Raw genomic sequence first — 16,950 nt, forward strand, 5'->3', positions numbered from 1 at the left:
CTATGTGTGTGTGTGTATATGTGTGTGTGTGACACACCGTAGCATCATTCGGATGCTAATGTGAGCGTAACCGTGCAGCAAGCTGACGCGAGCAGGACCCGAATGACCAGTAGGTCTGTTTCCCTTTTAAGCCGCGGAGAATCCTGCTGATACTGAATCTTTGTGATCAATGAGAAGGGAGGGGGATTCGGTGCCAGCGTTTGCAAGTTTGCAATTCCTCTTATCGCGACGCTTCTGACAACTATCTACCCGGCTCTTCGGGGTATTCCTGTTCAAAGGGTTCTGCTGAGTCACCCTTTGCCCTCTTTATCTCCTGTAAAAGTCCAGCGAGAGAAAACGCATACGATTATGCAAGTACAGTAAGCGAGTCGCTCCGTGAGGCAGCGGCAGTCCGCCGTGCCCTCGCGAAGCTATTAATACCGTTTTTGTTTATATCCGGGAACAAACCGGGCGCTTCGCCGAAACGTCGCCCCTCCGCTCTCGGCCCGGCAGGCTATTCCCGTTCGCTGATTCATCCCATCGGCTTGGCCGCTCATCTAGAGGCTTTGAAAATGATCGGTCTCCCTTCGCGCAACACTTGGCCGGAAACCGCATTCTCCCGCCGCTCTGCGGTAAATCTATGAACAGACGTTGTGAATCCACTCCCGATTCAAATTTTTTATTTCTTTTTAAAATGTAATTGGAATCATCAAATCCGGTGGAGGAATGCGCCCGTGATTGAGCGCGTTTGTCTCAAACAGGTGTCGGACTGGTTTTTCCGGCCCCGTCGCTCATCTCCGTCAGCCGGATCGGACGCCGGATGAAAATATGACGCGCTGACCCTTTGCCCGGCGTGTCACGACAACGTGGCATTATATTTTTATGACTTAACATCATCCGCGCGGGTATTAGTTAAGTCACCAGTGCTCTGACTAGTCTATGAGCTGATACTAAACACCGAGGTGACTTATATGAATGTCTCTTGGGTGCATTTGTTTCTTGCTTACAGGTTTCACCTGTTTTTCAATAACGCTACTTTAAACTTTGTTTATGTCCGCTGAAACTGTGAAAGAAACTGCAGAGGGCGCGCAGCCAATGGATGAGGTTGTTCAGTCGGGGAAGGAAATGAGATTGTAATTTTAGCATTTCAGTGTTGGTAAATCTATTTTTGCAGCTGTTTGCTCTTTATTAGCTGTTCATTAACACGGGAAAAAGGCGCATACATGAGCGTGATGTTCGCTTCTGTTATTTCCTGGGTTTCCTTGAGTCATAACTTGTCTGTTTGTCCATCTAGATTCGTTCTTTTACCCTCTCAGATCAGCTAGTCATTCTCGGACAGGTGCGACCGTGTTTTTTTTATAGGTTTTTCGATGGTATTTAATGAAAAATTGCCGTCCCTGTGCGTTTCACACACATTTCTACTTACTATCGCATTTCCAGTCATGAGCTGTGAAAGGTCATTTGAAAAGTGAAAGGAACGAAAACGTCCGCGGTCATCCGAAAAAAAGCACTGACAAAGAACGCCTCACAGCCGATGTCATGAGCGAAAGTAGCCCAGGTGTTTTGGGACGTGAGGTGTTTGGGGAAAAGGACTGGATTGATTCGTTTTGAGGCGAATCCTCATGTTTCACCTGTGTTTATAAAGTCAAAATGTTTTCTACGCCTTTTGACTTGAGTGTCGACACGCACCCGTAGTCCTGTGCGTGTCAGAGGTTATAACCGGCTCACAGCGGCCGGGGTTTCCCGCCGGACGGGAAAGAAAGTCCCGAGAAAGTTGCAGGAGTCATTGCAGCTCCTGGAGAAGCCGACCGGCGCTGCACGGAGGATGATGTCATCCTCTTACTGGGGGTGGGCGGGGCTTCGGCGGAGGCCACGCCCCTCGCCCCTCCTCCCCTCCTCCGACCGGCCGGACGGAGCTTCAGGTGCGCGGCAGTGTCCCGGTGCACGACGACGCGCCGGCCGGCCGGAGCGACTGGACCGCGTCGGTTGGCGTGGATTCGCGTGGCGTGGCGTGGCGTGGCGTGGCGTGGCGCGGGGGGGGATCGCGGCGTGTTCGATGAGAGCGCACGGCGGGGACGATGCACTGGGAGCAGCTCCTCCACAGGGCCAACGGGAAGGTGAGGAGGACGGTGTGACTGGAGGTTCTGCCGTGTCTGCAAACCGGATGTGTATGTGTGCGTGTGTGTGTGTGTGTGTGTGTGTGTGTGTGTGTGTGTGTGTGTGTGTGTGTGTGTGTGTGTGTGTGTCTGTTGACGGTGGTGCCTGTCATCTCTTAGTCACGCCGTTGCGCACACAGGTGAGCCCGGTGTGTGTGTGTGTGTGTGTGTGTGTGTGTGTGTGTGTGTGTGTGTGTGTGTGTGTGTGTGTGTGTGTGTGTGTGTGTGTTTTCTTACCTGTTGAAGCTTTGGTAGCAAAGCTTACACACGCCCGGACATGGAGGGGGGTGTTTGCATTGCTATTCCACTTCAAGCAGCCATTAGTTCCAGCAGTGGCACAATGTCCTGTGTGTGTGTGTGTGTGTGTGTGTGTGTGTGTGTGCGTGTGTGTTCTGAGGTGTCTGAGAGGATGGATCTGTGGGAAAAGCAGCCCCCTCGTCCCCCTGGAGGCACACTCCAGGATTTGTCCCTTGTTTTCACACAGACGGCGCTGGTCAGCCAAACCGGGTCACTGTCGAGCGACACGCCGGCGGTCAGTCAGTCCGAGTGAAACGGAAATGCCCGCATAGCTCGTCGCATGCAGTCACACTTGGAGACAGATTAAAAACAGATTTGGCCGACTATTCTGTTGGCGCCCGGCGGACCGGCGCTAAAATATACGTTTCTTCTTTCATTTCACCGTAAATCCCTCAACGCGTGAATCTCATCTTCCCCCTCCTTCGTCTCGAGAACAGCTGACCGCCAGTGGCCTTCCTCATCTGACAGATTTGAAGCCGGGGGCAGAAATGCAGAAGTTTATGTTTTTTGATATTCCCCGTCAGCAAATTACCGAAGGGCCTCCGTTTGTTCACCCTTCACCCACGTTTCCTCGCCCGTCTTTCTCGTCTCCCGGCTCCAGATCGACCGGCTGGAGGTGAGCGGCCTGGGCCAAACGCCCCTCGCCGTGTCATGCGGCGCCGACGGTACCTTCCAGGGGGCCGAGGACGGCTCCCCGGACCCCCAGCGCACCAAGCAGGCCATCGCCCAGCTCCAGCAGAAAATCCTCAAGCTCACGGAACAAATCAAGATCGAGCAGACGGCCCGGGACGACAACGTGGCGGAGTACCTCAAACTGGCCAACAATGCGGACAAGCAGCAAAGCACGCGGATCAAGCAGGTGAGCGCACGTGTCGGCGAGGACCGGCGCTCCGTCGAACCCCCCCGAGGCCGGAACCCGCTTTTTGCGCCGAAAAAAACCTTTATTATGAATCGCATCGGTCTGTATTATCACCCAAACAGTCCGATGTTGTCGCACTGCTTCCTCCTTAAAGTCCATTTTTTTTAATTCCAAATAAGTCTACTGTAAACATGTTGCTTTTTTTTTAAAATTTTATTTATTTTTTATTTAAATGCACGCGTTTGCGTCGTTAAAAGTAAACGGACGCACTTTGTCAGCTGAAAAAAAAGCCCCGCTATTTGTATAATAATCCTGCCTTTGGCGTCGCCTCTGAACGTCGGCACCGACTGCCGGAAAATGCAAAGATTCCTTCGATTGGTGTGAAGCTTGTGAAGTTTGCGCGGGTCTATTTTAGTCAGCTGTTCCGATTACTCGGCACCCGGGGCATTATTATTCAGCTTGTTTGTTCGGTTTATCCCGAGACAAAGGACGGTACCTCGCTAATTATGTTTCGAAATGGGAACGTTTCCTTCTCGCCGTCGATTCCCCCGCCCTCACGGCCAAAACCTCTCCCGTCGCCGCCAGGTTTTTGAGAAGAAGAACCAGAAGTCGGCGCAGACCATCCAGCAGCTGCAGCGGAAACTGGAGCACTATCACCGCAAGCTGCGGGAGGTGGAGCACAACGGCATCCCGCGGCAGCCCAAGGACGTCCTGCGGGACATGCAGCAGGGCCTGAAGGATGTCGGCGCCAAAGTCTCGGGCTTTAGCGAGGGGGTGGTGGACAGCGTCAAAGGAGGTTTGTCCAGTTTCTCCCAGGCGACGCACTCGGCGGCGGGGGCCGTCGTCTCGAAACCCCGGGAGATCGCTTCGCTAATACGCAACAAATTCGGCAGCGCCGACAACATCCCCTCCCTGAAAGACTCTCTGGACGATCCCGCCGTGGAGGAAGGCGTGGCGGGGGTCGTGGGGGCGCGATCGCTCGGCAGCGCGGGGCACCAGCTCCAGTCCAGTCCCAAATACGGCAGCGAGGACGACTGCTCCAGCGCCACCTCGGGCTCGGCGGGGGCCAACAGCACCACGGGGGCCCCGGGAGGCCCCCCCAGCTCCAAGGGGAACACGCTGGAGAGGGGGCAGAGCTCCAGCCTGGACATGCTGCTACACGAGTTACAGGAGCTCAGGGAGGGCCAGGCCAGGCTGGACGAGAGCCTGGAAAGCTTGAAGAGCCACTATCAGAGAGACTACACCGTCGTGATGCAGGCGCTGCAGGAGGAACGCTTCAGGTACGCATCTGCCCAGAGAGAAGACGCCCGCTACGTCCGTCCCCTCGCGCCGAACATTTCCCTCGCGTCTCGGACGGTTCGCATTGCGCCGTCAGACGCCCCGCTTTCGGAGAGCTTATCAACGCCGACGCGAGTCGATAAAGACGCGGACTTTGATCACGTCGTGGTGATACGAGCGGGACCATTCGGTTGTAAAACCGGCGTCGTGATTTCTATCCCCCGTTTAACCCCTCGAACAGTGATGGGGCGTTTCTATCTTATCATTACGCTATAAATTATACGATAAAGAAGAGTAGATCAGACCCCTCGGCCAGGACAAGGGCCGTGCACGCAGGGATGCTAAGCAACATCTGCCGTCCGATCGGGGCAGAATTCCTCCAGAACGGGCACCGGGACCGGGGAGCTTCCGGAAGGCACGCTAACACGGCCAAGGAACCGGGAGCATTTTTCTCCCTTAAATGTTCATCTCCGTTTGGATTATTTTTTGCCCTCTCCAGACCGAAATAACGTCCGGGAGATTGAGCCGGGCCCCGGCGGCCCGTCCCCGGGGAGCCATTGTTCAGGAAATGAATCACGGAGCTAAATTCTTCCTCCGCTGCTAAGTTCACTTTAAAGATAAATGTAATGGATGCATCATACGATGATGTTTCCATCGTGGACCCCAGCTATCGATTCTCGGCCGGGGATTTTAATCTGCAGGCGATTTCTCTTTGTAAATCATCCAAATCCTTTCCGTTAGGAAACGTTTCCCCCCCTCAAAGGTTGAGTGCTTTTCTCACCCTTCCGCTCTCTGCGTCCTAAAAATGTATGAATTGCCTCGAGGGATTCGGTTGTAAGTTCTTGGACTTGCAAACCCTATGGATGTCATCTATGTCTGTCTAAACAGTAGATGTTAGTTTTCACCCGGGGGCATAAATCCTGTCAAATGTAGCAAACAACCTGAGGCTGGAATCTCCAGATTTTCAAGACAAAATCATATACAGATGCGTCCGGATACAAAACTTTTCTATTGTTTTCATCCATTCATTCATCGTCTACCGCAGACCCGGGCATTTTACGGCCCGCGGGCCACATCCGGCCCGTTTACCTTTTTTATACGGCCCGCCAAACTATTTTCTTTTAATACCGTATTTTCACAACCATAAGGCGCACCTTACTAAAAGGCGCAATCTCGGTTATGTGTGCCATTATTGTATTTCACACACACATAAGGCGTACCAAATGATAGGGCGCGGGTTTTATATACAATCCACGGCCACGCTTCCCCCTTTAACGTTCTCATTGTGTTCTCTACTAAGTCCGCCTTACAACAACAACAACACACACACACACACACAAGGCGCACTGAACGATAGGGCGCACCGCACGTTTTGAAGAAAATCTTTGACTTTTATGTGCGCCTTATGGTCGTGAAAATACGGTATTTTAAGAAGTATTTTCAATCAATATTGAATTTAGAAACTCTTTATTTTTTCCCCTTTGTTTAATTTTGTATGGATGATTACATATAAAATAATGTCGGTACATTTATATGATCATTCATGATTTTAAAGTAAAAAAAGAAAGAAAATGCCAAAAAATGTAAATAATTAAAATGAAATTTTTATTTTGTTCGATTTACATGGTACCGAGTTGGCCCGCGTGTAAAAATGAAATAAGACATGCGGCCCACCAGCCAAAATAATTGCCCACCCCTGGTCTACCGCTTCCCCTGCACTCTGGGTCGCTTGTGATATTTTATTTTATGCCTGCTAAATTTATGACTCCCAAATCACTCTCCGTGACTATCAGTAGTTCCCGAAAACAAATCACAGATTTGTCCATTAGCTCGTAACGAGGCCGAGGATGCACGTTTCACCCCCACGTCCTGCGCAGGTGCCCCGAGTCTGGAGATTGTGTGAACTCCGGATATTTAGCGCCTCAGAAGCGACAATAAATCTTGACTTTATGCTTCCTCTTTCCGCGGCGTGAAAGGCCAGCAGCTGCATCTGCGTGCGGAATATGAACGCCGCAGCACAATGGGAGAGCGGAGATAGACGGATGCGCGCTGGCGATAAATTAAAATGCAAATAGGATTTAGGATCATTCTACATAGAATCTTTTTTTTTTTTTTTTTCCCCCCTTTAATGTCATTTACGTGTCTATATACGGTGAGAGTTATCCGAGCCCTTTTGCCTGTTAGCGGTGCAAAGCCCTCGTCCTCCTGACGCTCACATTCCATTGGTGGGTATTTTACTGCTGACGCTGTGATTGGCCGGCGGGATCGGCAGATGACTAAGCACGTCCTAATCTTGTCAGGGCAAGTCATCGGCTCAGTCAGGTGACGTGTGGTCAGATGCCTCGAGGGCGCGTTTGTCTTAATTCCTGTGTGTGTGTGTGAGTGTGTCCGGCCTAATTACACCCTGAACCCACGTGTGTGTGTGTGCGTGTGCGTTTTCAGGTGCGAGCGTCTGGAGGAGCAGCTGAATGACCTGACGGAGCTCCACCAGAACGAGATACTCAACCTCAAGCAGGAGCTGGCGAGCATGGAGGAGAAGATCGCCTACCAGTCCTACGAGAGAGCCAGGGACATCCAGGTCGGTCCGCCAGACGTCCAAAACACACACATCTCATCAGCAGCAGCGACATCTTGTCTTTTTAAGACACCGGTGGTGTGTTTGAGGCGGACAGGCGGCCGTTCTGAGTCTACGAAATGATAAACGACACCCAAGATTCAAAGTGGTTGTCGTCACGCGTTCATTCCAGAAACGTGTTTCCTTGTGCCATGACACTCTTAAGTATAGATAAGTAAATAATAATAAGCATACTGTTGCCACCAGATGTAAACAGTGCAGGGAAAGGTAAACAGAATTAGCAACGCAAACAGCGCTCGCAGTTATATGTTGAGTGCGGCCTTGAGTGCAGGTTGTATGCAGAACCTTTCAACAGACACTTCAGTTACACGTTATCTACGCCATTCGTAAATATAAATAAAGTTATGAAGTTTGCGCAGGAGGTAGCGCAGTCGTCTCTGGAACCGAGCATTCCTGGTTGGATTACCGGCTCCTCCTAGTGTGTCAAAGGGTTGTTGAGCAAAACGCTGAACCCCAAACTGCTCCCCCGGCGCTGGTGGACGGCAGCCGATCGCTCTCGGTTCATCCGTGACGGGTTCATTGCAGAGAACGAATTTCCCCACGAGGATTAATAAGGACAAATTATTATTATTAGTATTGAAAGATAGCAAAAGACATCCACGACTAGACCGCAGAGTGAACCACAACGACGACAACATTAAGAATGTACTGCAGAATGAGGGGAAAAAAAACAACAGCAAGATGCAGCAGATGTATCCAGTATTTTTTTTTTTTTTTTTTTGTATTTCAGTATTTTCTGGATGCTCAGATTACATTTTAAATTTCTGGATTACCTACAGAGGTTCTCGGTAATCCGGGTTCTCGGCGGGTCGCCGGTGACCAATCCGGGGTAAACACTGCCTCTCAGCTGCTGGGTCCACCTGCAGCATCCCTGGGACCCCACGTAGATAAACGGCAAATGATGGATGGATGGATGGATTTATGGATGGATGGATGGATGGATGGACGGATGGATGGATGGTTAATTCTTGACCCTTAAATTCTTGACCCTTAATTCCTCTTCCCTCAGCCACAGGGAATCTTCAATCTTTGTAGTTACAGTCAACAGTTAGGACAATTCATATTTCATTGTATTTCTTATTCTTCCTCCTTTCTACTATTATCTATAACTGTTATGTTTTTTTTTACTTGAAACTCTGGCACAACAATTTCCTTCGGGATAAATAAAGTTGTTCTCATCTCATCTCATCTAAATGTCTTCCCTTGAAGACGTTTCACCTTATTATCACCTGGATTTTCCACCTCTAAATGTGCAGAAAATATTTAATCTGAAGGAACGTGTGACGGCGCCGTTCATTGCATTGAAATTGAGCTGGAAAAATACAATCTTTAAAAAGACGTCGATTTGATAATAAAAACAAATAATATCTCCTCAATCACTTGTTGACTGATGAGGTTTTTGTCACCTGTTTGTTTTCGGCTGCAGCCGCCTCACGTGAGCCACAGACAGGTTGACGCTGTCAAGTTGATACGATTGCTTAAGACGGCGACACACACACACACACACACACACACTCACCCCTTTGAAACATGTGAGAACATGACCTCACCACGCGTGTTGACAGTGCAAACGTGACGCTCAGTCCAACAACGTTACCTGAGCGCTGAACCCAAGCGGCGTGCCCGGTCCCGCGTCCCATGACGTGTACTTCCTGTCCCCCGGCTGCAGGGCGGGTTCAGGCGCCGCCGTCGACTCGGCTCTGACGGATCTGTGACGTCTGTCGTCCGCAGGAGGCTCTGGAGGCGTGCCAGACCAGGATCTCCAAGATGGAGCTCCAGCAGCAGCAGCAGCAGGTGGTGCAGTTGGAAGGGCTGGAGAACGCCACGGCGAGGACCCTCCTGGGGAAGCTGATCAACGTGCTGCTGGCCCTCATGGCCGTCCTCCTGGTCTTCGTGTCGACGGTGGCGAACTGCGTGGTTCCCCTGATGAAGACGCGCTCGCGCTCCCTCTCCACCCTCCTCCTCATCCTCCTGCTGGCCTTCTTGTGGAGAAACTGGGACGCCCTCTCCGGGTACACGCACCGCGCCCTCCAGCCGCCGGGGTGACGGGACGGACGCCGGCGCCTTCCCTCTGGTGATGAAACTTTTAGCCGCGCCCGCGCAGGGACTCGCGTGACGGCCGGACTGAGCGCGCTCAGACGCGCCCGGGACTGGAGGCGAGGAGGAGGAGGAAACGGCGACGTCGGGAACTTTCTTGATTTTCAGTAAGGAAGGGTGAGACCGTTTACAATTTTTTTTTAAAAACAAACCTTCACGTCGATATTCCTCACATAATGCAACGTTGTACTGTTTTTATCTCTAGACTTTAATCAATTATAATATTATTTCTAATATTGTTTTTATTTTCAATGTTATTTTATTCAGTACCATGTAGCATCGCGCTCCCCTCGCCTCAAAGACAGGGGGGGTCTAGTCAGGAGACGGCGGCGTGGCGGAGGCAAACCCCGCCACGCTTTTGGTTTCCTCCAGAGGAGGAGGTCCACCTCCTGCAGGTTCTGGACGGAGACGCCGCTGGAGTCTCTCTTTTCTTTGCTGTGGTGAAAACGTGTTCGGGCGGAAGCGTCCGAAGACCGACGAGAGACTTTTTTTTTTTTTCTGTGCTTCCTCACAACCTAACAGCCAAGATCACGTGCTTTTACTGATTTCTTTCTTTCTTTCTTTCTTTCTTTTGTTTTTTATTTGAGTCAAGAGGAAAATTGAAACCTCCGCTCAGAAGACACCCATCCGTTCTGAGCCGCGCGTTCCCATGAAGGTTTCGCTTTTCGACGCGGCGGCGAACGTGGATGGCGTGCGTTCAAAACCGCCTCCTCCCTCCGTCTTTGGCGAGGAGAGGGCGTCTCTCTGCTTCATATCTGCCGTGCAAGTCGTCCCCGCCGCTCGCGCTCCTCTTCCCCCCCCCCCCTTCTTTCCTTTTTTTGTTTTTAGCAGATACACTTTCTAGCGGTGTATTCACGTAGTGCCAAAACGAGTTCACCCAGGGATGCCTGAGCAGAGGGTCCGAGCCCAGCACCGGCGGGCCTCTCCTCCGCTCGGATCCGTCGCGAATGTGACGCCGAACCTATCTTTCCGGGAGGCGCGACAAAAAACAAAAGATCCGGATCTTTAGCGCGGCGCAGTCCCTCGGCTTTTAGGAGCCTATAGAGGCCTCTCGGGCCTCCCGAGTCCACCCCGTATTCCACGCTGAGAGGCTGACGGACCGTACAGCTGCACTTTATCACACTGCCAGATAAGACGTAGGTCAGACGGCGGCCGCACAAACCCGGGAGACGCCGCAGAGTGTCTCCCGTGGCCCTCGGTGGAGGAGAAAACAAACAAAAAAAAAAAGGAAAAAGGAAAGTCGCACTTGTCGGAGGCCCCGAACCCCGCGGGGCGTTTGTCGACCCCAGACGCTCACCGTGAGTGTTTCTTTTCCCGGGTTCGTTAGCGGCTTCAAATCGAATCGCGTCACATCGGGCTCGGCGGACAAGTGTGAGAGCGAGCTGACGGGCGACCTCTGTCCGACCTTGGCGGTAACTCCTATGATGTAGGTTTTTTGTGATAAACCACTCCAGTGCCTTCTGATATCCTTTTCTAAGTGTGGAATAAATAAAATGCATTCCTGACTAACCGTGTCTTCGTGTTTAATATTTCCCCCGGGGGACACGTCGGCTCTCCGCCACCTTCCAGTCAAAACTCATTTATTTTCCCTGAAATGTGACATTACCTAATGAAACCCCGCCTCGGTATGAGCCGCGATATATCAATATGTGAATGTTTCTCCGCCGAGAAGCTTCTTCCTGGGGTTTGTTTACAGATTTAGTTTTCGAATCATTCATTTATTTCAAAGGTGGCGCAGCGGTTAGCGCTTCCGTCTCACAGCCAGGGGGCCTTTCTCTGTGGAGTTTATCACAATAATAACAATAATAATACTTATTCTGGTGGCATGTAGTTTACTGGTGAGCATGTTCTACCTCAGAGCTAGAAGGTCTCTGGACGGATTCCCAGACGCGTTTTTCAGTGGTGCCAATAATAATAATTAATATTATTATTAATAATAATCCTTATTTTGGCGGCGTGTGGCGCTGCGTGTCAGCGCTTTCCGCCTCGAAGCCAAAAGGTCGGGGGTTGGATTCCCACAGGGTGCCCTTCTGTGTGGAGTCTCCATGTTCTCCTGCTTGGGGTTCCTCAGGGTTCTCCGGGTTCCTCCCACAGTCCAAACACCGGCAGGAGGTCCACTGGAGACCCGGCATGTCCAGATGGACGGGTCCATCAGGAATTGGCTCCAGAACCTTCTACAAGTGCAGGATAAACGGTACTGATATTGAAGGAATGAATATTCCGCTGCTCTTTTTACCCATCAACGTATTTGCGATGCTTCTGCGAAGGTCTGAGGGATCATGGTGGCTTCCTCTACATCCATCTTGAGATCCAGCGTGGGAAACGGAAAAGTCTTCTTCTGGAGTGAAGTGAGTTTGTTTATTTTCCAGACGTTCCCATCTCATCCGCCCACGGCTGTCAGCGCGGTGAACCTCCTCTCTGAAGGTCACCTGCAGCCTCCCAGCGAGGCCGCTAGATGGAGATCTTGCTCCACGGAGGAGCCCGGGCTGTCTGGCCGTGGGAGGCCGTGGGAGGCCGGCAGAGGGGACGGAGCGAAGGGAGGTCCCACCCCGGGGAGGAGGCCTTATCACCGGGGAGACACGTCGGTCTGCCGCCACCTCTTATCACACAGGAAACAGGTGCTCCGTGGATGCAGTCTTTAAATCACAGTTGCCCCCCCACACACACACACACACACTCAAACACACGCACACACAACCCAGTCTATTGTCTTAACCCTGTGCGTAAAACCCCCTCTACCCCAACTCACACACACACACACCTCCCTGGACGTGGTTGAACGGCACACAGTGGCATCTAATTGTGACAGCTCCACACACACACACACACACTCACACACACATACACACACTAACACACCTCCTGTGCACTTTGGTGAGGTTCGGCTCCGAATGTCTGCACGCCACAGCGAACCGGGTGCGCACTTTTACCAGCGTGGAGATTATCAATTACTATTTCAAAACATATGTGTGTGTGTGTGTGTGTGTGTGTGCACCTCTACAAGGGGGAAAGGCAGCGTGGGGTAAAGGTGTCCGTCGGGGGCGGGAAAGGTGCGTGGATGCTGCCCATCTGGTTGCACTTTCACGCCGTATGTGCCCAAGAACGGAACGCCGGTGGATCTGCAGAACTAATTTAAGGGAGGAAGGGGGGGTCCGGGGGGCGGTGACCCCCACATTAACCCCGGGATGAGCGGAACCAAGCTGGGAAGGGCGGGAGAGTCGGTTTGCGGGGGGTCGCTCGCCCGTTAGATGACAGGATGCGCAACCGTCAGCGTTATAAATGAAAGGGAACGGTTGGTCCGGAAGAGGAACTTTTTCCCACTGCTTTGCAGGAGGAAGGCAGCAGAGGGAGGGGAGGGAAGGGGGGCGGAATCAGGGGGGAGGAAACGGACCCCCACCCACCGTCACCACCACCACCATCACCACCCCCGACGTGATAGTGATGGAGCCGGGATCGGCGCGTCGGTGCTCCTCGGCTCAGGAAACGTGCAAAAGCGTGCGTCCGTGATCCGTTCCTCGCCGAGGCGGGGGCTGAAAGTTGTTCTCTCGCTAGTTGACCTCCCGCTTCGGAAGGCGCTCAAAGTCGCCCCGTTCATCCGTGCCCGCGCTCCGCGGCTCTCCGTGCGCGTCGGGCGGCGTCGGGCGGCGGCGGCGGCGGCGGCGCAGCTGCAGGCAGCCGAGGAGCGGGAGAGGAAGCACGACTCGCTTATCGCGTCACTCCGGGCTCCGGCGCGAAGCAGGAAGCAGCTTTTCCTCCCTGATTGTCGCAGTCGGAAGAAAGCAGCGGGGTTTTTTTTTCCTTTTTTTGTCTTTGCTCAATGCGACCCTCGGCACAGAAGACGCGGAAGCCGGTCAGAAGGAAAAATGCCTCCTTCGATGGGAATCGCCGTGGTGCTCCTGGGCGTCCTGGCGCTGGAGGCGCGCCGGAGCGCCAGCGCGCTGCACGTCCAACAGGCGTTCTCCACCGCCAACCGCACCAATAACTTCGCGGTGGAAGCGGCGACCGGCCGGGTGTACCTGGCCGCCGTCAACAGCGTCTACCAGCTGAACGCCAGCCTGGCCGTGGAGGCGCAGCAGAGCACCGGGCCGGTGGAGGACAACCTGTTGTGCCATGCGCCGCAGCTGCCCCAGGCCCCCTGCGAGCATCCCAAGTCCCTGACGGACAACCACAACAAGCTCCTGCAGCTGGACCGGGAGCAGGGGGTGGTGGTGGTGTGCGGCTCCGTCTACCAGGGCTTCTGCGAGCTGCGGAAGATGGACAACATCTCCCAGATCGCGGTGGAGTTCCCGCCGCGGGGCGAGAAGACCGTGTTCCCCAGCATGCTCAACATCGCCGCCAATCACCCCAACGCCTCCACGGTGGGGGTCGTCTTCAGGAGCCACGGCGGGAACAGCCGGCTCCTGGTCGGGGCCACCTACACCGGGGCCGGGACCCAGTTCTTCCCCAAGAACCACAGCAAGGAGGACCTGCGCTTCGAGAACACGCCGGAGATCGCCATCCGCTCCCTGAACGTCAAGGATCTGTCCCGGCTCTTCACCTACGACATCAACCCCTCGGAGGACAACGTCTTCAAGATCAAGCAGGAGGTCAAGACCAAGAACAAGCTGAACTTCGTGCACGCCTTCATCCAGAAGACCTACTCCTACATCGCCTTCAACAACGACGCCAAGGCGGGCCACAAGGAGAGCCAGCCCAACAGCGTCCTGGCCCGGATCTGCCTGGACACCGAAAGCCCGCGCAAGTTCGCCGGCCCGGAGAGCAAGAAGCTCACCGAGTCCTACATCCAGATGCCCCTGCAGTGCGGCTCCCGCGGGGACATCTACAACCGGCTGCTGTCCGTCTACCCGGCCGAGATCCACGCCGGCGGCGAGCCGGAGCCGGAGCCGTACCTCTTCGGGGTTTTCTCCAAGGCCGACCGAAAGTCCGCCCTCTGCGCCTTCAGGTTCGGAGACATCGAGGAGGAGATCCGGCAGGGTCGGAGGAACTGCTCCAACGCCCCCAGCAGCGACGTCCAGGTGCTGGACAGCGTCATCCAGGGCTCCGGCGCCGCCTGCGTCCACAAGGGGAACCTTCTGGTAAGAACCGGCCCCCCTCGGGGCCCGACTTTCCCTTTCCTTTACGAGTTTCGCAATAAAACCCCGGTTCTGATGATAAAACACGATCTTTAGTTAGTACTATTATTATTATGATGCCCTTTCCGCCCCCCCGCGAGCCACATTCCTCCTCCGCCTCGGCGGTCGACCCATAAAGCCGCTCCTGAATCTGATTTATGAAACTAAACCCAGCGTTTGTCCGGGCTTCACAAACGGGGGGGGAAAAAAAAAAGAAAAGAAAAGAAAAGGACCGGTTCCCTCGTGACCGCCTCGTCTTTCTGCCATTTTCTGTTCGCCCGAGGCTCATGACTTGGACGGAGGGATCTCCCGTGTCCCGAGGAGAGGTCAGGAGCGCCGGGCCGTGGGAAGGGTTGAGGGAGCGAACGCGGTTCACGCCATCTTTGCCTTCCTCGTACAACGAGGCGTTTATCTTCTCCTGTTTTCAAGCCCGCCTCCCGCCGCGGATCCGTGTGGATCCGTGTGGATGTAATAACACGGAATTATGTTGTGCATCGGCGGGACATCTGGCAAACTCACCTGTTCGCAGCCGCCGCGTTTGCCCTTGAGCTTCGACCGACGGCGGCGCCGAAGCTTTCGTCGATACGCGGACGACCTCCGTTAAATCACAGAAGGTCGCCGGGAAGGTTAGCCGCCCGGAGCTCAAAGCGGCGTTATTAATGTTTTCAGATAATATAATTTCTTTCCCCTCGGCGGGGAATCGAACCTGTCCGACGAAAATGAACGCGTGACCCGATTTTGGTTCTCCGGCTCCGAGCGGCCGGGTTTCGTTTTCTCTGTCAGCGCTAGAAGGTCGTCGGTCGGATTCCCGCGGCGTCTCCGTGTTCTCACCGAAAATACACGCCGGAGGTTCCCCGGAGACCTCGGTCCCCACGGCGACCCCGACCCTGACGGGCGGAATAGAAGATGAATAATGAATGAATGATTCTTTTTCATTTCCCATCTCGTCCTCTTACTGGGTCTCCTGTGCGCAGCCCTCGACGAAAAGCGGCTTCCAGGCACTCGTTCATTCATTCATCCGTGATCCGTCCCGCTCGCCCTGCGGTCGGGGCGGCCGTCTCTGCTGTGATTGGGCGAAAGGCGGTGTCACCCCGGACCAATCGCAGGGAGGCAAACATTCACCCTCTCATCTGGACGATTCGGGGAACGGCGAGGAGCCCCGAGCGGTCACGGGGGGGGGGGAACGTGGAGGCTCCACGCGGGAAGCGCTAACCGCCGCGCCGCCTGGTTTATAATTACGGCTGTTTTTGTTTTTCCTCCTCCCCGGCCGCCGCGAGGCGTCCCGTCTCCGTCTGGCATCCGGCGGTCTGGAGGTCCGGCGTCCTCGTTGTTTCCGATGAGAATCCCTCCGGTCGCAGAAACGCGACTCATCATCCGGGGCGTCTTGATTTATCCCGCGAGCCCCGCTGACACAAGTTGACAAGTAAATTACTTTTCCCGCTTCCGGCCTCATTAAGCGATAATTATCCATCTTGCCAAAGCGTATCATTGCAAATTGTCAGGGTGTACTTGAGAAAATTGAGGTGAGTTTTTATTTTTTTGGGTCCACGCCTGACGTGGCTTTCATCCCTAAAGCAAACGGTCGGCCTTGAGGCGGCGTGCTCTCCCGCCGCCGTAATGGCCGCCTCTGTCTTCCCCTCGCCGTCGCAGGAATGCGGAGGCATTCCGGCCCTCCATTGTGGCGGCGTTTTGATTGACGGCCGGGAGTTGAGGGGCGGCCGTCCCGTGACCGACCGCGCCGGCGGGTCAGACGGTCGCGGGGGTCGCGGGGGTCGGGGGGGTCAACGCCAGGCGGACCCGGATTGTTTTTTCCCATCTTCCCTCCCAGCCGCTCTCGTACGGAACGTCTTTTTATAGTTTGGTAACACCGCCGCCTGCCAAACATGTGATCTTTCTTGTTGTCGGCAGTCTGAAGGCCGGCACCGAGGGAGAGCCAGAAACAATTTATGATAAGACGAAGATGAAGCGGCGAGCGCGAGGCGCGGCGGCCCGTGGGAAACAACTACAAATATCCACCGCGCCGAATTCCCTCCTTTTGCCCGCGCGCGCTTTAAAATATTCAGAGAATTCCCGGAAGGTCCCGGCGCTCATCCGAGCGAGGCGCTAATGTTGTATCGGCGCCCGCCGAGGGTTTGACAAAAGCGGAGTCTTATGAGTGTTGAAGACCCCTGTAAGCCCCTTTCATGTGTTCTCCGGGACGTCTGAGGAGCCGCGTAGGATCGCGAGCGGCGGCGCGTCAGCCGCGACCGCGTTATTGTTTTCTTCTTTCCGTCGTTCACCGCTCCCTCCTTTGTTTCCCCGTCCGTCTGGCAGCTGCAGCCGGAGCAGCTGGACTGCGGCGCGGCGCACCTGCAGCACCCGCTGGCCCTGCGGAGGCCCCTGAGGGCCGCGCCCCTCTTCGAATACACCGGCCTGACGTCCGTCTCCGTGGACGACGTGCTCAACCACACCGTCGTCTTCCTGGGAACCGGCAACGGGCGGCTGCGCAAGGTGAGATCAGACACACACACACACACACACACATCGTCGGAGGTAATT

At 54.2% G+C, this 16,950-nt stretch overlaps 2 protein-coding genes across 5 annotated transcripts in view; both read left to right on the top strand.

Annotated features, from left to right (window-relative positions):
- The window catches only part of tmcc1a (transmembrane and coiled-coil domain family 1a), a 44,184-nt gene extending 33,374 nt beyond the window's left edge, over positions 1-10,810 (top strand). For all 4 annotated transcript variants that reach the window (XM_086141320.1, XM_086141321.1, XM_086141322.1 and 1 more), the window contains 4 exons: positions 3,034-3,291; positions 3,877-4,571; positions 7,012-7,147; positions 8,936-10,810. In XM_086141320.1, coding sequence (XP_085997446.1) covers positions 3,034-3,291; positions 3,877-4,571; positions 7,012-7,147; positions 8,936-9,250 — 1,404 coding nt within the window. In that variant the 3' untranslated portion in view covers positions 9,251-10,810. The remainder of the gene's footprint in view (positions 1-3,033; positions 3,292-3,876; positions 4,572-7,011; positions 7,148-8,935) is intronic.
- A 1,902-nt stretch (positions 10,811-12,712) lies between these two features.
- The window catches only part of plxnd1 (plexin D1), an 80,088-nt gene continuing 75,850 nt past the window's right edge, over positions 12,713-16,950 (top strand). The window contains exons 1-2 of the mRNA XM_086141324.1: positions 12,713-14,376; positions 16,726-16,902. Coding sequence (XP_085997450.1) covers positions 13,165-14,376; positions 16,726-16,902 — 1,389 coding nt within the window. The 5' untranslated portion in view covers positions 12,713-13,164. The remainder of the gene's footprint in view (positions 14,377-16,725; positions 16,903-16,950) is intronic.

This window comes from Fistularia commersonii, chromosome 34 (assembly GCF_037954325.1).
Source record: "Fistularia commersonii isolate RoL2024-O1a breed Wild chromosome 34, RoL_Fcom_v1.0, whole genome shotgun sequence".
Taxonomy (NCBI): domain Eukaryota; kingdom Metazoa; phylum Chordata; class Actinopteri; order Syngnathiformes; family Fistulariidae; genus Fistularia; species Fistularia commersonii.